Here is a 21,080-nt window from a genome sequence, read left to right as displayed (position 1 = left end):
AATTTTTAAAATGTATATTGTTTAAGTATGTATGCATTTTTGCCATGCATGGTAGAAATTTGCGTCTTAACTCTATTAAATATGACTTGGAAATATTGCTCTTTTGAATTTTTACATGCTCATTGTGTATTTTATGCATCATTTGTTGATGAAGTAAAACGTCGTAAAACCTTCAAGTATTGGATGGAACAGCGTGATGTTGATGCCGTTTTGGAAACTACAATCTTCTAAAACAGTTACAAGTTTTACTTTGCTTCTATTAGAAAAGAATATCTTAGGTCCCCTTAATTACATAATATTCTTCATTTTATTTACCGGGTTTTTTAATCCTAGTGATACTGGTCGTTAGAAAATAAAGTTAATAATTATTTATTTAGTTAATTTTAATAACTAATGCTAATTTAAACGGTAACCCTTCTTCTAGGTGGAACTCGGTCAACTACAGTCAGCATATAAGGATCTGGTGACTCAGATGACGTCGGTCTTTAACAAGAAGCTGTGGTACGTGATGCTGGAGCAGTTCTGCATGAAGTACGTGTGGTCTGGCACGGGTATGGTGATGCTGGCGTTACCCATCCTCACCGGAACGAGGATTGATAGTGAGTTGTATTTATCAATGCATCATTTTAATATTTGTTAAATTTATGCCAAATACTATATATATTTGGCATACAGATTATCTTTAATGTATTGAAATAAATTTCTTTGATAACCGTACCTTTTGAAGTTAGTTTTTTTTTGTTCTTTGTTTTTGTATAGTTTCATATCTTATTCATGTTTTGTATGTTAGTTTATTTTAAGCTGGATCCTGAATGATGGTACTTTATATTATTACAGGCTCGGCGGGAGAGGGTATCAGCGCTAGAACAGAATATATGACGACGTCTCGGAACCTGCTTAACTCGGCCGCCGATGCGATCGAGAGGCTCATGTCCAGTTACAAGGTACTGTATTTGCTCGTCTGCATCACATGCAGACGAGAGAATAGACGTAGGTCATTAGGAATTGGTGATATCAACTTCGCTTCTTTAACACTGACAATTTGCCCTCAGTGACAATATAATATGCCTTAAGCTCATGGTGGCACGTGCCTTAGATCAGGTAGATTTCTTGGTAGGGCTTTGTGCAAGCCCGTCTGGGTAGGTACCACCCACTCATCAGTTATTCCACCGCCGAATAACAGTACTCAGTATTGTTGTGTTCCGGTTTGAAGGGTGAGCGAGCCAGTGTAACTACAAGCACAAGGGACGTAACATCTTAGTTCCCAAGGTTGGTGGCACATTGACGATGTAAGGAACAGTTAATATTTCTTACAGCGTCATTGTCTAGGGGCGATGGTGACCTCTTGTCATTGTCTATGGGCGATGGTGACCACTTGTCATTGTCTATGGGCGATGGTGACCACTTGTCATTGTCTATGGGCGATAGTGACCACTTGTCATTGTCTATGGGCGATGGTGACCACTTACCATCAGGTGGCCCACATGCTCGTCCGCCAACCTATACCATAAAAAAAAGACTGAGGCACTTGCCGCCGAGTAATGAATGTCGGTGATGAGTCGTGGTCGGGCGGCAGGAGGTGGTCACGCTGGCTGGCTACGCGACGCGCGTGTCCGACATGCTGGTCGTGTTCGGCGAGGTGGCGCGCGGGCGCTGCGTGCGCGCCGTGCACTCCGCGCCCGCGCCCGCCGGCGGGTTCGCCGTCACCTTCCGCGACAACCAGCCCGTGCCCATGGGTGAGAACTACACAACCCCCCCCCCCCCACACACACACTAACACGCACAAGCACACGCACACGCACACGCACACGCACACGCACACGCACACGCACACGCACACGCACACGCACACGCACACGCACACGCACACGCACACGCACACGCACACGCACACGCACACGCACACGCACACGCACACGCACACGCACACGCACACGCACACGCACACGCACACGCACGCACGCACGCACGCACGCACGCACGCACGCACGCACGCACGCACGCACGCACGCACGCACGCACGCACGCACGCACGCACGCACGCACGCACGCACGCACGCACGCACGCACGCACGCACGCACGCACGCACGCACGCACGCACGCACGCACGCACGCACGCACGCACGCACGCACACACACACACACACACACACACACACACACCGATTGTCTCTGTTGTCTGTTGCTGTCATTGGCTAGTCTGTCTTGACTGTGACTGACTGTCTTGATCGCATGTCGTGTCTCCGTTGAAACAAATGTAATCACATGTATTTTTTGTTTTGTAGACCGGTGTAAATAAAATAAAAATATAAACACAGAAGTTCAAAGATGAAATTAAAAAGATATATATATATATTTTTTATTAAATAAGTGAGGAAATATACTTGTACAGGAAAATTATTTCAGTTTAAAGAACTTTATTCTTATTACAACGTGATTTACATGACAACTTATATCTGACTTATAAATATAACAATTCGTTCGGATCAGCAAAACAGATGAGATAACACTTTCAATTAATTATTTTAACAGAGAATCGTTACACAGAATATGGTTATAAAGTCAAGATTTAAACATAGAAAAATTTGTTAGAGTTTTTACTTGTGTAGGGAAATTGTTATAAAGTTTTGCTCCCTCAAAAATAATCATCTTTTATCCACTCTTAGTTCTAGTTTAAGGCAGTATTAGATGGCTAGCACGTCTAGTTGCATATTTGTAGTTCACCATGTATGTAAGTCTAATTGATGAATATCATTAATGTATATTAAAAAGAGCAAAGGCCCTAAAATGGAGCCTTGGGGCACTCCAGTTTATAATTGCAGGTTTACTTTGGTACTTATTAATTTTAACAATCTGATGTCGATTAGTGAGTTCAGATCGAAACATATTCAAGGTATTGCCGGTGACACCAATACATTCGAGTTTTTCTAAGAGAATTGAATGATTAACGGTATCGAAGGCTTTTTTTAGATCGATAAATATTCCAAGAACTATATTTTTGTTATCTATACTCCATCTTATTTTAGTCGTTAATTCAATTGTGGCCGAAAGTGTATTCGATCTGGGTCTAAATCAGTATTGTTTATTGTACAAAAAATCAATTGAATCTAAATAGTTTAATAACCTTGTATATAAAAAAAATTCACGGATCTTGGACATCACTAGCAATACCGAGATTGGACGATAATTATTTGGGTCTTTATACCTGACTTATAAATTGCGATTTTAAGAATATCGGGAAAGTTACCCTCCAACAGTAACATGTTAAAACATGAATTTAAACTAGAAATAATTAAGTTCTTAATTCGTTTAACAGTTTTCGTGTTAATTTCATCAATACCAACGCTATAATTTGAATCGAGATTTTGTATAATTTTGTTGATTTCATCTACACTACAAGGTTCTAAAAAAGATAGTTTATTAGTATGGAGTCGAGATGGCCCAGTGGTTAGAACGCGTGCATCTTAACCGATGATTTCGGGTTCAAACCCAGGCAAGCACCGCTGATTCATGTGCTTAATTTGTCTTTATAATTCATCTCGTGCTCTGCGGTGAAGGAAAACATCGTGAGGAAACCTGCATGTGACAAATTTCATAGAAATTCTGCCACATGTGTATTCCACCAACCCGCATTGGAACAGCGTGGTGGAATATGTTCCAAACCTTCTCCTCAAAAGGAGAGGACGCCTTTAGCCCAGCAGTGGGAATTTACAGGCTGTTGTTGTTGTTATGGTTGTTTATACGAGGTACAGTGTGTGTTTTATAGTTATGGAGTTTTACATGAATATCATTCGCAAGAGTTGACCCTATAGTAGAAAAAAAATAATTAAATGTGTCACAAATTTCTGTTGGATTCTGTTCTTTTGTTTTATTACTTGCTAAGTCGTTAATTAATGTCCACATTTTTTTTAGGCTTCCTTTGACACTTTTCAAATTCCTTACTGTAATACATTTCCTTAGCTGCTTTTATATTACTTGCGGTTTTATCACTTGCCATTTTAAAATTAGTTTTTAAAGCATCATCGTTAGTGTTTTTTTTGAGTTTCATCCATAGTTTGTTTTTATTGTATATATCATGTATAATTCCATTATTTATCCAATCTTCCTTTGGGAGGTTAAGAGTTTTAGTTCTAGTTATCTTGCTTGGATGACATGTGAAATTACTTAGGTAAAATGTACTAAAATTTTCAGTGGGGATATTTGTGTCTTTTTTAGAGAATTTTCCAATTTATCGTAGTCTACAGCTTCATAATTAATACGTTTTTTGGGTGGTGGATTGTATTTTTTTATTTCAAGATAGATTTGCTTATGATCTGATATATTTAAATCCAGTAAAGCCATATGAAAATTATTTGTTCTGAGATTTGTTGATACATGGTCTAATATCGATTTTGTGTTTGTACTTTACCTAGTACAGAAACATTCAGCTATATCATTAAGTATTTGATGGCCACACTCTTGTAAAAGTTTTTTGTACGATTTAGCTTTTCTGTTTATATTAAGAAGGTCAATATTGAAATCACCAATTACTATTGCTCTTTTTCGTTGTTGTAATTGGAAATAATAATCATTTAAAAAATTTGTGTCACCAGAATTGTAAACAACTCCTATTTATAGAGAGTATTTTCAAGTAAAATCCACAAATAATTATTGCCGTTTATGTATGATGATTCCGTTTGTCTATGATTAAAGTCATTGTATACATAGGCTGATACACCTCCCCCAATTTTGTCAGATCTATAGTTGTAATAGTGCGTGTAATTGGGAAGTTTTAATAGTATGGCTTGTTTACGATTTACGATTACGGATTTAATCCATGTCTCCGTAAGTAGAAAAATGTGTACCTTAGACTGAATTATAGATCTTTACTCATCCATTTTATTATTATTCAGGTTTGCATAAGCTTCTAATATTTACGTAGAATAGATTTAATCTCGATTTATCTGTGTAGGCTTCGATAATTGTTAGGTATTTGATATGTGACATTTTCAATAGATCCCTTAAATATGGATGAGATTTGAATTACTGGGGGTTTTTTGATGTAGAAATTATTTTGGGCATACCTTTGTAATTCGGAAGTATTCGGAAACAGGTAGGTTGAAGTTTGATGCAGGGCAGTTATCCCTTAGTATAAAAGGCAAAATTGTAGGCAAAGATCTAGATGTGGCCAATGAATTCGAAGAATATTTCTCTAATATTCCTCTGAATATTACTAAAGGACTTAATGCGTCTGCTAATGACGCTTTAGACCTACTCAAATGTTATGTTCCCCAGAATGAGTTAGAATTTTCTTTTGAGAATATAACTCCGTACGAAATATTAAAAATATTTAAAACATTAAATCTGAAAAAAACCTGTGATCTTTGGGATTTATCAGTCACAATTATTAACAATGTAATTGTTGACTTGGCTCCTTATTTAGCTATAATCTTTAATAAATGCGTACAATCTGGTATTTTTCCTGATATGTTGAAATTAAGTAAAGTAATCCCATTATTTAAGTCCGGTGATAAAAATGATCCAAACAATTACAGACCGATCTCTATTTTGCCAGTATTAAGTAAAATTTTTGAGAAAGTCATGCTTAATCAATTGCTATTATACTTTAACTCGAATAAGCTATTGCATTCTCAACAGTTTGGTTTTACTAAGGGTCGCTCGACTGCTGATGCGGGTGTAGCATTTGTTAAGCACATTTATGATGCATGGGAAAAGTCGCAAAACGCTATTGGAGTTTTTTGTGATTTATCAAAAGCTTTCGATTGCGTTAGGCATGATATTCTCCTAGAAAAGCTTAAATATTATGGTATCAGGGGCCCTGCATTGAAATTAATTTCCTCCTACCTTAGTGAAAGAGTTTTGAAGGTTGTGGTTAATGGTGCAAAATCAAATGGCGCTGTGGCGCAAATGGGTGTACCACAGGGTTCAATTTTGGGACCTCTCTTGTTCTTAATATATATAAATGATTTACCTTATTTCGTAAAAAATACTTGCGATATTGTACTGTTTGCAGATGATACATCCCTAATTTTTAAACTTGATAGAAAAATAAACAACTATGACGTTGTAAGCAGTGCCCTGTCGCGGGTTCTTGGTTGGTTTGACATAAATAATTTAGTACTAAATGCTAAAAAGACTAAATGTGTTTTGTTTTCCTTGCCAAATGTCAAATCAAATCCTTCTGCAATAACTTTGAAAAATGAAAGGCTTGAGTTTGTTGAGTCGACGGTCTTTTTAGGGATAACCCTTGACTCCAAACTGCAGTGGGGCACCCATTTGTATGCCCTGGCAAGAAAACTAAGTAGTGCCATTTATGCAATAAAAATAATTAGAAAACTTACGGACATAAGTACTGCTAGACTAGTTTATTTTAGTAATTTTCACAGTATTATGTCATATGGAATGTTGTTATGGGGTAATGCAGCAGAGATTGAAGTTGTTTTTATTCTACAGAAAAGAGCTATCCGATCTATTTACAATATTAGCTCCAGGACATCATTACGCGAAAAATTTAAAGAAATAGGTGTATTAACGGCTGTTTCACAATATATTTATGATAATATAATCTTTATACAAAAGAATATTAAAAATTATTCTATCAATGCTGATGTACATACTATTAATACAAGAAATAAGAATAAACTTGTAACCCCCAGTTTCCGTTTGCATACGGTAAATAGAACGTTTTTGGGCAATGGTATACGCATATATAATAAGATACCGGAAAATATAATCAATTTACCATTTTCAAAATTTAAAAATATTATTAAGACTAAATTAATAAATAAATCATACTATTCATTAAAAGAGTACTTTTTAGAAAGAAACGCCTGGAGTTAGGCTCGGGTTCCATCATAGGACGCTAATTACTGTCAATAACAGCATTGTAAATGTGTTTATTTGAAAAGAGCAACTATGCGAGTTTCTTGCCGTTTCTTCTCGCTAGAAGCTGCTTTCCGAAACGGTGGTAGTATTTGATTATTGACGATTCAAAAACGCTTCATTATGAAGTTTACTTGAATAAAATTGATTTGATTTGATTTGATTTGATAATATTTAATAATTAGATTTTCTTCACCTTTCTTTTTTCGACGCTCGAGTTCTTCTCTTAATTCACTCAAAAATTTTTGGTGAGCGGGTGTTTGATCGGAGAATACTTTTATTTCTTTATTAGGTATTTTATTTTTATTCTGCAAGATTTCTATAGCTGTATCACGACTGTTGAAACAAACCTTTAATCTCCGATTTTTATTTGGGATATATTTTCCAATACGAAAAATTTTAGTAATCAATTTTGGATAATCACTATTTATATTTGTAAGAAGATTGTTGACGGCTGATTCGTCCAAGGACTGACGTATACTCCAGTCAGCAGAAGTCTGTTCCGGTAAACCTACTATAATGATATTTTTTTCTCTCAAATTGCGTTCATGTAATTCTCGAATTTTTTCATTAGTATATAAATTCGCTGAAGAGGAAGCCGGTATTGACGTCATATTTTTAAGATGAGAAATTTCGGATTCTTGAGCTTTAATAGTTTCTTCACTAAGTATCTTACTTTCAAGTTCCGAAAGTTTATGGTTCATCTGATTTTGTTCAAACGATATATTAGTAGTTAAATTTCTTCAATTTGACTTTTTATATCTGATACATTTTGTTCATGACAGTCAATATTTTTTTGCAAAAGTGCACTAATACTTGACATTTCCTTGCGTAGCTCGTGCATCTCATATTTACCTTCGAAATCCGGCTGTTTACGCTTACGCTGTGTAATATTATTAGGATCGAATGCATCAACATTGAGTTTCGCTAAGTCTGGTTGGGAGACACCTCCAGTTAGTAGACATGACGATATTCGTGACTATCGATATAAGTGTGGCAATTCTTTGGGATATGTTGGTGACTTTATTTCTTCATCGGGTCTCCTCATTTCTGATTCAATCTCACAGAGAAACTTCGAGCATAGCCCCCTCCATTTCCCTTTGGGTGACCTTGAGCCTTCTTATGAGATGAGTGAAGTTTCTTAAGGGCTTTTAAAACAGGCTTTCCTTCAGCAGCTCAGCCGTAATTCCATCATCACCCATCGCCTTGTTATTTTTAAGCTGTTTGGGCCCCATACTAAATCTTGCACAGACAAAACTTAAGTAGAGTTCCATAAATATTCTTCGAATAATCATTCCATGTATTTGCTGCTGCGTTGCACTACTCTCTCTACTTCAATCGTTTAACGCACACTAAGACATCTTGTTGCCCTTAGGTCGCTTCGCTTCAACAACAACAGCCTGTTAATTCCCACAGCTGGGCTAAAGGCCTCCTCTCCCTTTGAGGAGAAGGTTTGGAACATATTCCACCACGCTGTTCCAATGCGGGTTGGTGGAATACACATGTGGCAGAATTTCTATGAAATTTGTCACATGCAGATTTCCTCACGATGTTTTCCTTCACCGCTTAGCACGAGATGAATTATAAAGACAAATTAAGCACATGAATCAGCGGTGCATGCCTGGGCTTGAACCCGTAATCATCGGTTAAGATGTACGCGTTCTAACCACTGGGCCATCTCGACTCTTCTCTTCTCGCTTCGCTTCGGGATAAAGTAACTAAATACATATTTCAGGCAAAGTGTCGTACACGACGGACCTGTCGATCCGGCTGCTGAACGTGCCCATCGTGACGCCGGCGTGCGACGTGGTCGCCAGCGGGGTGTCGCTGGAGCTGAAGCCCGGCACGCACATGCTCATCGTGGGCCCCAACGGCTGCGGGAAGTCCAGGTGAGTACCAGTACATTGTTCCTCGCTTTTAACATACATATTTCATGACCAAACATCTCGTCGAGAGGATGATGTCTTTTTGGTTTCGTCGTCTAATCAAATCAAATCAAATCAAATCAAATCAAATCAAATCAAATCAAATCAAATCAAATCAAATCAAATCAATTTTATTCAAGTAAACTTCACAATGAAGCGTTTTTGAATCGTCAATAATCAAATACTACCACTCTAACTCGCAATCGTCTCGTGCGCAGCCTGTTCCGCATCATCTCGGGGCTGTGGCCGGTGTTCGGCGGCGAGCTGAGCGTGCCGCGGCCGTGCGAGTGCGCGCACTGCGCTGGCGAGCTGACGGCGCCGCAGTGCGCGGCGCGGCCCGTCATGTTCTACATCCCGCAGCGGTGAGGCTCGCTCGGTCGCGGCGCGGTGCGGCGCGCGAGCGGTTACTGAGCTGAGGCGCGGCGCAGGCCGTACATGTCGCAGGGCTCGCTGCTGGACCAGGTGACGTACCCGTCGCGCGTGGCGCCGGGCGACGCGGCGGGCGAGGCGCGCGCGGCGCACATCCTGCGCGTGGTGCGGCTGGACGCGTGCGCGGCGCGCCACGGCGGCCTGCGCGCCGTGTGCGACTGGCGCAGCACGCTGTCGGGCGGCGAGAAGCAGCGCGTCGCCTGCGCGCGCATGTTCTACCACCGGTGGGCGCCTTTCTTGTCTCTCTCCCTCTCACTCCCTCTCTCTCTCTCTGTCTCTCTCCCTCTCTCTGTCTCTCTCCCTCTCTCTCTCCCTCTCTCTGTCTCTCTGTCTTTCTCTCTCTGTCTCTCTCTCTCTCTCTCTGTCTATCTCTCTCTCTGTGTGTGTCTATCTCTGTCTCTCTCTCTCTCTGTATATTTCTCTCTCTCTGTGTCTATCTCTGTCTCTCTCTCTCTCTCTGTGTCTATCTCTCTCTCTGTGTCTATCTCTCTCTCTGTGTCTGCCTCTCTCTCTCTCTCTCTCTGTGTCTATCTCTCTCTCTCTCTCTCTCTGTATATCTCTCTCTCTCTCTGTATATCTCTCTCTCTCTCTGTATATCTCTCTCTCTCTCTCTCTCTCTGTCTCTCTCTCTCTCTCTCCTGTTAAACAAACCGATGCGCACATTTTTCTTAAAATGTATGTTTCGATTATTACTATTATAGCTCTTAAACTTTCTTATTTAATTTATTTTCCACCTTATGTTCTCTGTTTAACTCGGGATTGAGTGGAAGGTCTGACTGTGTAAGTGGAATGAACGACATCTTGTATTGTAATAATCGGCGCGGCCGCGTCCCCAGGCCGGTGTACGCGCTGCTGGACGAGTGCACGAGCGCGGTGTCCATGGAGACGGAGGTGGTCATGTACGAGGAGGCCATCAAGGAGGGCATCACGCTTCTGTCCATCACGCATCGACCCAGTGTCTGGTGAGTCAGCCTCACAAACAATATTCACTTATTTAAAATAATAAAAATTGTATAAAATAAATAAAATCTTCTAAAATAAGTGGTGGATTGATGACTAAATTAATAGTATACTGACGACCTCCATGGTCGAGTGATGTGTACACCGGTTTTCATGGGTACGCCACGCTGAGGTCTCGGGTCCCGGGTTCGATTCCCGGCCGAGTCGATGTAGATTACCATTAGTTTTCTATGTTGTCTTGGGTCTGGGTGTTTGTGGTACCTTCGTTACTTCTGATTTCCATAACACAAGTGCTTCAGCTACTTACATTGGGATCAGAGTAATGTATGTGATGTTGTCTCATATTATTATTATTATTATTATTGTACAGGTAACAGTGAGCGGTAAATATTAACCATCACCCATAGACGTCGGTACTGCAAGCATCATAACTAAACTGATTTCTAAATGAATCGTTAAAATTCCAGGAAGTACCACACGCACGTGCTCGAATTCGACGGCGCCGGAAGCTGGTCGTTCAGAGCCCTGGACAAGGAGATGTCGGCCATCACGCCAGCGCTGCCGAGGATCACGGAGACGAGCTCGAACGCTGACAGCGAGAAGGAACAAACCATCGAGTGACGGTGACTCGAGACCTGAACGGTAACTGGTAGCCATTGTCGACTCCACAGATAAAAAACTGTTTGATAATGAATTTGTGAGAAACGAGCGTGAAGGTGAGTTTCGATGTCATACCGACGCTAGTAGTAAACGAGTGAGTGTTATATGTGAAATATAATAACGATATATGTGTCTTATTCTATATTGAATTGAAAAACAATTGTTCCCTTGTGAATTTATGGAGATAAATGTGTTTATGTATATATTTAAAGAGCATGCTCTTTCATTAAGCGGATGTAAGATGCGTCAGATAAGTTACACTATAAACGTTGCACTCAAATCTAAATGAGAATTTACCTCGAACATTAACAACTTTGTATATAAAAATAGTTTCTTTTTTAACTTTTTCAAACATTTTTTTTTACAATCAATTACTATACGACCAACTCAATTTTGAAACGCTACAGACGTACTACACTTATACGCAACGAGAGAACTGATATTACATTTTAAATTCGTATAAATATTTATTAAGTCTAAATATATTAACTATAAACTCTATTTCATACTTCAAAATGTACCGTTAGAATAAAAAGTAACTTTTTTTATTGATAAGAAAGTGTATAGTGGCTCATATTGGTCATAATGATTTAAAAGTACCAGAAAAACAAAATTGTTTTAAGAAAGATTTGTACCTAATTATATTTTAGTTGAAATGTTTATAAGTCGCTATCATACTATGTTTCCGTGGCAGAAGAAGTTAGATTATACCTCGTTTAAGATATTCCATGGGATTTGCTAATTGCTCTGATATGTTATGCATTACAACACTTTTTGATTTCTATAGCTTTATATACTATGTTTACAAAACAACATTTTCATTTATATAAAAATTCACAATGATTATCACAGACAGTGGTGGATTAACATTGAGGCGGAATGGGAGGCTCGCCCCGGGCCCCTCTTATCTTGGGGGCCCTCAAATGCATCTGCGTTCCCGCATTCATTATACACACTATAGTCATCTAGATTTACTCCACATAAACATAAATAAATATATATACACACACATGTAAAATAAATTGTAAAACTAATTCTTTTTAAAGCTTAGTCCCCTACTGATCACAGATTATTTAACATGACCAGACATGTCCAATCGAAATTAAAGTCGTTTATTTAATTTAGCTACTCCTGCCATCACAGCGAAATATACGTTTAATCATTAAAAGTGAGATATATTCAAAGTTAAATAATCCGATCCAAATGTTATTCTTAAGTATTGATAAAATTTAAGCCATTTTCAAATTAGAATTATAGATTTTATCTACATACCACTAATTGATATATTATATATTTTTGTATACTTTTCTTTTAATTATACCACAATTGTAATGTGAAATTCCATTTTTTTTAATTTAAAATAAGAATACATTAAAGTTTTTTGAATAATGAAGACTTTATTTTTTAACACTGGCAACTATTGATGTAACTGTCAGATTTGTTTAATTTTTTAATGTTTTTTTTTTTTATAAATCGGTGATTAAAAATAAGAAACAAAAAAGGTATGGTGTATTCTAATTTTATTCTTGATCGAGATTATCAAAGATGGCTGTTTAAATTTATTTTTCTTGCTTTTATATATTTTCTTATTTTTTTTTTCTAAGATAAACATATCAATGTATTTTTTTTTGTATTTATTTTATGGTAATTTAAGATATGTTAATACTGTATAGTGTAAAATATTGTAGTGCTAGTACACAGTGATGTTAGATTATAAATAAAGGGGTTTGTATAAATCATTATTTTGTTTTATTTATTGTGTTATCATCTTCAAAATGCGAAGCGTGGCAACTAACTTCGGACGTTTCCAGAGTCGACGAAAAACCAAATAAAATCTGAAAGACTACTTATAATGAAACATTTATATTTCTTTAAATTAAAATAAACAGGCTATATTCATTTCGTTCCTTTCCTCAATCTTGCTCTTTACCTTAATTAATTTGTAATTTTTTGTCAATTTTATTATGTTAATATTGCATAGTAACTGGTGGTAGGGCGTTGTGCCTGTGTTTTGGGTAAGTACTATCACGTAATGAGATATTCGACCGCCAAACAGAAGTACTCAATACTGTCGTGTTCCGGTTTGAATGGTAAGCCAGTGTAATTACAGGCACAAGTGACATAACGTCTTAACGTCCCAAGGTTGGTGGCACATTGGGGAAGTAAGGTATGATTAACATTTCTTACAGCGTCATTGTCTATGGGCGATGGTGAGCTCTTAATATCAGGTGGCCCATTTACTTGTCCGCCTGCCTGTTCCATAAAAAATGACAGTTTGACTGTCGACGATGGGTCAAAATATTAGAATTTATTTGCAGATTTTTTTTAAATACGTATATATACCTCAATGGGTTTTTCTTCTTCATACTCTTGTTAAGAAAAATAAAAACGGTCGAGGCTTGATGATCTGCTAATTGAACAAAACCAATATTAATCATATCATCATCCTGCCCTATCTCAATTTTACTTGGGGTCAGCGCAGCATGTCTTCTCCTTCCATACTTCTATGTCGGACGTGATCTCACAAGTAACATTATTTCCAGTCATATCCATCCACAAAATCTATCCATCGTTTCTTTGGTCATCCCCTTCCTCTATATCTAACCACATCCAAGCTCATGCTCATCCAACCTTAAAACAATATAAATATGCAGCATATAAAAAATTTAATTTTAGTTTTTCAAGAAAGTCTTGTGCTTCGAGGTAAGATTAAGAATTTAATTGTACTGTATTATTTTGCTGATATTCAAAATTGAGTTTATTAAAGGGAAATTAGAATATAAGATTTAATCACTTGCCATTATAAAGAAGCACAACAATATTTTATTTAGCGGTAGAATATTTGATGAGAGAATGGTACCCCACACAACAATACCCAATAATAATAATAATAAGTTTATTTCGCTTAATAAATATTCAATTTACATTAGGGTGCTGAGAACTCCTAGTAAGTATAATAATACCTGTATCAGGAGTTCACGCTCTTCCATAACAGTTATAGTGATTAATTGAAATAAACCATAGAAAAAAAAAGAAATAAAAAGGTATTACAAATTACTATACATTACTTACTATACATTATTGAATGGGTATGTGCTTGAGTGTGTGCGCGTGTGTGTGTGTGTGTGTGTGTGTGTGTGTTTGTTTGTGTGTATGTGAGAATTCGATATTTAACTTTTAGAAGTCTTTCTGATTCTTCGTAGGTTATAATAGGTTTGCAGAATGACCTAACAAATGAATCAGTATGCTCTACTAAATATCATATTTAGTAACGATGGTAATATTATATATTATACGAGTATGTATGTGACTTTGAGAGACTTGACTGACTGTCTGATATTTCATCTATACTGCCCTCCTAAGATGATCGTAACTAATATTTTTTATGAAAAATGAGTTAATAATTGATTCGGAATCAGCTTGTTGAGATCTACAATCTCTTCTTAGTGATGTTTTTGATAAAACTTACACAAATCGAGATAATGTTTATCATAAGCGCCGTAATTATATATTTTTATGTTTGTTGCTAAATTAAAGACGGTATGATCGCCTACGTTCGTTATGCTTAAAATGTTTGAATGAGCTTGATCATTCGTTAAAAATGTATACCAAATATAAACGCCGTAAGATGATATACCGCTGATATCTAAACTACGTTCATTAAAACAGTAGTCATTATTTTTTGTTTAAATAATATACTCTGATTTAGATTTTATACTTAGTAATTAAAATATATAAGTCTTTTAAAAAGAAAATAACCCAAAACATAAACTTTATTGTCGATCAAAGCTTGGGTCAAATTCATTCAATTTTTACGTTTCTTTGTATTTATGTTAGTATAAACAATAAAATCATCTTATATAAGGTGATGGGATTAAATTATGCCACGTTTGAGTTTATTCAGAATATATGTTACAAATTTCAGTGTAACTTTCCGAACCCATGGGAGATTTTAGCGATCGATACGCGAAAGCGGGTGTCATTGGAATCGGATGAGAGTCTGAGAGGCGTGTCGCCATTTTAAAACTCGATTTAAATTAATAAATCCACTGAAAATTGTTTTAATTGCTCAGTACTTTCGTTATTTTGGAAGAATACCGCGAAGAAAAGGTTTTTCGAAGATTACTTGGTAAGTTGTTAATGGATATTTCGGGGTAAAATATCATTACGCAAAATACTTTGTAATTTTGGTCCTCGTTTATGAATATGCAAAATAAATTAGCTTGAAATGATTTGCCATAATTAATTTTTATATTGACTTTTTTTCAAGTTTTTTTTTTATTATATTCAATACTTCGCAAAAATAACGCATATCACTTGGTCCACAGGCCAAGAACTCACGAAAGCACGCAGTAAGCAACGTGTTTAAACCGATTGAAAAATTGGAATATATAACATTAAAATAAATTAATATATAAGTACGCTTGCGCGATGGCGATCGATGGAAACCAGAAGAAGGCTCCCGCGCCCGTGCTGATATCCTGCACCGTGCAGATGACCGAGGAGTCGAAGAAGGAACAGAAGGAGCTGATGCTCGCGAGGTTGCAGCATCTCAAGAACCTGCTCGCGCAGAACAAGAAGAAGATGAAGATTATCAAAATGTAATTCTTTACACAATATGTCTCCCTAATAAAAACGAAATACAGTGTAACCTGGTTAAAAGGACCCTGGTCACTAAATTAGTCTCTGTCAACTGTAAAGTCACGACACTTTTGAATTGAAACACCTCAATTACTGGGAATATGTAACTCTTACGACTGATATTTCCTTTGTTATCTAACAAAAGAATTTTCGACGTTTTCGCTACAATTGGGACTTGTGACTGAATATACTCTTAAAGTGAGACTATTTTAATAACTTTTTTTATCTATTTATTATGAAAAACGTTTAAACATATAAAATTTTCACAAACACATATTTTTCGAGAAAGCATTTTTTTTTTCTCACGTTTCATTAAATTGCAATTATCCAGGTTACACTGTATTTGTATACATAACACAAGACGAACATCTTAACATCTTCATAACATCTTCTACAATTATAAAATCTATGTATACTCTAACGAACATCAGATAATTGTCGTGTTATTTGTATCTGTGCCACACTGATTGTCGATGGTACGGTGACAGCCGCGACAGATTATAATATTCTTGTGCACAAAAGTTTCATCTTAATAAAGTTGTTGTTCTCATCGTAACACAACAGAAGTCAGAATACTTCGAAATAAATCCTTTGCAAGCTCGACTAATGGCGACGGAAGATTGCTCCAAAGGACGTGCGCAAAACTAAAACATCTGAACACAAATTTTTTGAAATCTAAAGTGTTTGTATAATTTAAGCTACGTTTTTACTCTTCTATTGTTTAATCTTTTGTATGATTTATATTGTGAAGAATCTATTTTTACTTAGTTGTTGTTGTAAGTTTAAAGAAAGATTTTTTTTTAAATATTTTATATTAAATTAGACGTCAGACTATGACAGTAATATCTTGACATCTCGTCTTCCACTGTGCAAAGAACGGCTCAGGAGAAACGTTGCGTGTATTATGGTTTTTCTTCTGCGCGAATTGAAGAAGGATTGACAGATCGGCTGGAGCATCATCTCCATTCTTCCTTCATTCGACCTTCTTGCAGACATGATCGAAGTTTTACATACTTATGGAATTTAAAGAAAGTTGGACAAAGCAAAGCGTGCCGGAATTTCAAAACTCCCATTTTTCGTCAACTCGTTTTATCGCGTCGGTCGATCTTTTTTACATTGATGGAAATGGGACGATGGCTACACATGAAAGTCTATGGTCTCATTTTGAGGAGCTCCAGCCGTAAATGTGCAGAAAATTACAATTGATTCTTAATTGCCATTTAGTAAATTTTTACATAGAAAAAATTTCACGAGAGGATAAAGCCGGTTAGAGAGCGAATGCATACAAAAAAAAATGTGATTTAAATGTTTCAAAACCTTTGGGCAAAATGAAGATAAACCGCAGTTTACGATGAAATGAAAAATTAAAAAAAACCTGTCATAGCTTTTCGAAATTTCTGAAAAATCTTTCGAATAAACGCGAAGTTTCAGGGACTACAAGTATTTAGATGAAATTTTTGAACCCGCATTACATTATATTTCTGAAAAGATGTATGCTATATGCACTGTCTTCTCTGTGTATTTTCTTAAACATTTATACTATAATATGTGCCAATGAAAGTCATATTATCGTGGTGCGTACTAAAGCCACATGTAGGTATATACGAGAGACAACTTGCATCATAGAGTCAGTGTCTCATCGTACAATGTATGTTTTAATATCTGTGTCTAATCAGAACTAATCTCAATAAATGTCTATGAATAATTGTCTGCATTTTCTATGTCATCATTTTATCTAATCAAATTACACATATACTTATTCCTTAAAACAAATATAACATAACAAAATAATTAGATCGAAAAAGATATTTTTTTATGCTATAGGTTTATGGACGAACACAAGCGCCACATAATGGTAAGCGGTCACCACCGCCCATAGACAATGGCGCTGCAAGAAATATTGACCATTCCTTACATCACTGATGCGCTACCTTGGAAACTAAGATGTTATGTCCCTTCTGCCTGTAACTACAGGTGACCCAGTGTAACTACGCTGGCTTACTCACCCAACAATACTAAGTACTGTTGTTTTATGGTAGAAGATCTGATGAGTGGGTGGTACGTACCCAGGCGAGTATGCAAGCTCAGCCATCAAGATTTGTCCGAATATACATAATATAGTGAATAAAAAAGGTATTGTAATTATTAATTTATCGAATTCCCACTTGAATTAAATGCATAAATGCGAATTTATACGAATATATAAAAGGATCTTATTGGCATTGAAAGACGAAAAGAAATTACGACAAGTATAACAAAATAGGTGCATAAAATACTGGAATTATAAAAAACAAGTTCAATTAAGAGATGATCTTTGAAATCATCTAGATTTGAAGAAAATAATAGACAGTTAAACAGTTCGTTCTTTTTTATTAAATTTGGTTTTCAATTATTCAACTTAAACTAACACATTAAAGTATAATACTTAGGCACTGTCGCGATTGGTAGTAATACGACCATTGGGCGTTGTCTTAAGTACAAAAAATCTACACCCACAGTAACAGTGACCTAGGCGACCTAGACTAGGTTAGTGTCATAGCGTATGTATAAAATTTGTCTTGTATACGGTAAATATACTTAAACATAAAAAAAATATTTTAGTCGACAATATGACGTATCCGTATTTCATTTTTTATAATCTATGTCATTTCTATCTGTCAAAATTGCTTGACGTTTATCAATTAGAAAACATAAAATATTATAAAAAGTTAAAAGTAACAACAATAAATCACGTGACTAAGAAAGTTTTTAAAACAATTCAATTTAATTTATTTTAGTTGTATCGAGCTTATAAAACAAATCATAACAACAATACATGACAAATCGAGCACAGTGTCACCAGTGGTTAAAATTTCTTATTTTCTTTTTTGACAATTTAACATTATACAACAGATAACCTTAATATGAGTACAGAGTAATTTTCTTCCTTATGTAGAGAAGTTATAATATCTGAAGCATTTGTTACAAATTAATTGAATGAATCTGAACGTGATTGAACAAATCAAATCGTTCATCATTATCAATAACAAACGCACCAACTATTATATGAATTGAATCAGATAAAGATAAATATAGTTCTAATTAACACTTTGTTTTTAATTAAGATTAATATTTACTGTTAATTATTTTCTTTATAAATGAAACTTGACATTTGTACAACAGGGACAATGTGTTTTTTTTTTTGAGAGTTTGCATTAAAACATAAAAAAGACTACCCTCATTTACAAAATTTTACATAAATTATTAAATACTACTAGATAAACGAAAAATTGTTTGAAAATTAGAAATACAATTATTAGAACACACAGATAACAGAAAATGTCTTACAAAAGGTGTATTTTTGTTTTTGAAATATATACAATTATAAGTACTTTGTCTAAAAGAATATCGTATCTATAATAAATATAACAAATTCTTTTTTTCTCTTACGTAATATATAAATGATCTAATGTAGTAGACGTGAAGAAAGTGACAGATAATCCATGTCATATGTTTGAATAATGGCGTCAGACTAAAGAGAACACATAAAAAAAAATTGTTTATTTCAATATTTGATTATTTTGTGTTAACATTATTATTATCCGGAGAACATCCAAGATAATTTCTTTACTACTGGTTTGACCCCGCCGAGGATAGGCTTAAACATTTATTTGTTTTAATTAGTGCAATGCGTGCTAAAAAGTTGATTTTGAATAATATCTCAAGTTCACTTTAAGTTTTGTATCGGAACACGCACTGATTGTCGCTATATATAAATATTTAATATGTATTGATTAAGTTGTATTAACAATGTACGTATTTGACCTTTAATAAACAGCAAAGGTAGGGCTAAATCATAATTTAGGGATATTTATGTACAAACTAGATACTACCGGCTTCGCACGGGTGCAATGCTGATACTAACTACAGAATTTGTTTATTTACGATGGCATTAGAAACTTCTAACATTATCAGTGTTTCGTTACTTTATTGTCTATGTATGATTTTATATATGCTAAACCCTTTCTCTGGAATTACTCTATCTATTAAAAAAACCGCATCCAAATCCATTGTGTAATTTCAAAGATCTATGCATACATACGGACAGACAGCGGTAAGTGACTATGTTTTATACTGTGTAATGATATCAAATGAATGGCTGGCAACAATTTTCTATCACTAGCTTCACGCCCATAACGTAACACGTCTAGAAAAAACTATTCGATAATTTCTTAAACGAGGTATTTTGGTATTTACTTAGAAATAACATCGCTTAATAATAACTAATTAACTTAAAATATTTAATTATATTAATTACAGCTATCTGATAATTTATCATACTAAAAAATTCAATACACACTTAATGAACGTTCAGAAATAATAACATATTTAATTAGTTATGCATTAATAAATACCTAATGTATAATAACATTGATATATGTAGGTAGACTTGGAAATGGAATACATGATGGTAAGTGGTCACCACTGGTCATAAACTTTGACGATAAGAAATATTTACTTCCCGACTTTTTGAAATCTAACATTTTTAACTTTGCCGTTTCGTAAATTCAAATCGTTTATAAAAAATACATTACTAAAAAAGGCGTATTACTCGATACAAGATTTTGTAGATGATAAAAAAGCGTGGAATTAATACCTGTTGACTTCCACGCAGGATATATTAATTTAAATAATTGTATTAACTAACATGACTTTGTATTTTTCAAATGTTGAATAAGAGTAATTACTGAGTTTCTTGCCGGTTCTTATCGGTAGAATCTACTTTCCGAACCGGTGGTAGCTTCCCTTAACTGTAAAATGACAATTCAAAAGCGCTTGTAAAAGCCCACTTGAATAAAGTTTATTTTGATTTTGATTTTGATTTTTAAGCAAACATTTGCTTTACATATTGTATTGAATGAAATGTATATAATTGACTAGAAATATGACAATTATATCGAAACAATATGGCGACGTCTCGTAACGTGTTCAAATTAATGCCACCTCATTTATCATAATTAATAAAAGCGTTTAGATAATAACATTCAAAGTGACTGCACGATCAATGTATATAAATATGATTATTCTGAAATTGGCTGTGTTTATCCAGCATAGTTAGGAATTTTTAGAGAAACACACGCCTCTTCTTTATCTTAGTATAATTATTTCTCGATTTAGATCGGAGCTCTTAATTAAATGGTGACAGGTCGACCGAAGTCCTCTTTTTCATCGAATGAGACAAAACTTATCGCCGCAAGTTCGTTAAATTAATGTTGATTTATAAACGTTGATATGCATATCACCGCTGTATACACCTACTGTATTTATCTTAAGTTACAAGCAAACAAAGTAGGGATTATTGTTAGGCTCGGTTTCAAGGTTGAAATTAAAAAATTACAATGTCATTATAATGTCAAAATTGTACTGCATCTAATGCAGATCTTTTGAAATCAGAGGCTAAAAATATCTATTATCTCTGAAGCATTCAAATGAAGCGTGTACTAAATAAAGTTCCTTTTCAAATAACATAAAATACTCACTTTAAAAAGTAAACAAACAGATCGGCAACGTTTTAAGGAATAAGGCTGTTGAAAGACTGATCC

General features: G+C 35.4%; 1 protein-coding gene across 2 annotated transcripts in view; it reads left to right on the top strand.

The window, feature by feature from the left end:
• Positions 1–12,596, top strand: part of LOC124540450 (ATP-binding cassette sub-family D member) — an 88,462-nt gene extending 75,866 nt beyond the window's left edge. For both annotated transcript variants that reach the window (XM_047118028.1, XM_047118029.1), the window contains 8 exons: positions 425–599; positions 838–944; positions 1,577–1,736; positions 8,619–8,772; positions 9,027–9,170; positions 9,237–9,461; positions 10,074–10,199; positions 10,665–12,596. In XM_047118028.1, coding sequence (XP_046973984.1) covers positions 425–599; positions 838–944; positions 1,577–1,736; positions 8,619–8,772; positions 9,027–9,170; positions 9,237–9,461; positions 10,074–10,199; positions 10,665–10,818 — 1,245 coding nt within the window. In that variant the 3' untranslated portion in view covers positions 10,819–12,596. The remainder of the gene's footprint in view (positions 1–424; positions 600–837; positions 945–1,576; positions 1,737–8,618; positions 8,773–9,026; positions 9,171–9,236; positions 9,462–10,073; positions 10,200–10,664) is intronic.
• Positions 12,597–21,080: the final 8,484 nt, after the last annotated feature.

Source organism: Vanessa cardui, chromosome 25 (genome assembly GCF_905220365.1).
Source record: "Vanessa cardui chromosome 25, ilVanCard2.1, whole genome shotgun sequence".
Lineage (NCBI taxonomy): Eukaryota > Metazoa > Arthropoda > Insecta > Lepidoptera > Nymphalidae > Vanessa > Vanessa cardui.
This window is presented reverse-complemented; position numbering and strand designations above follow the sequence as displayed.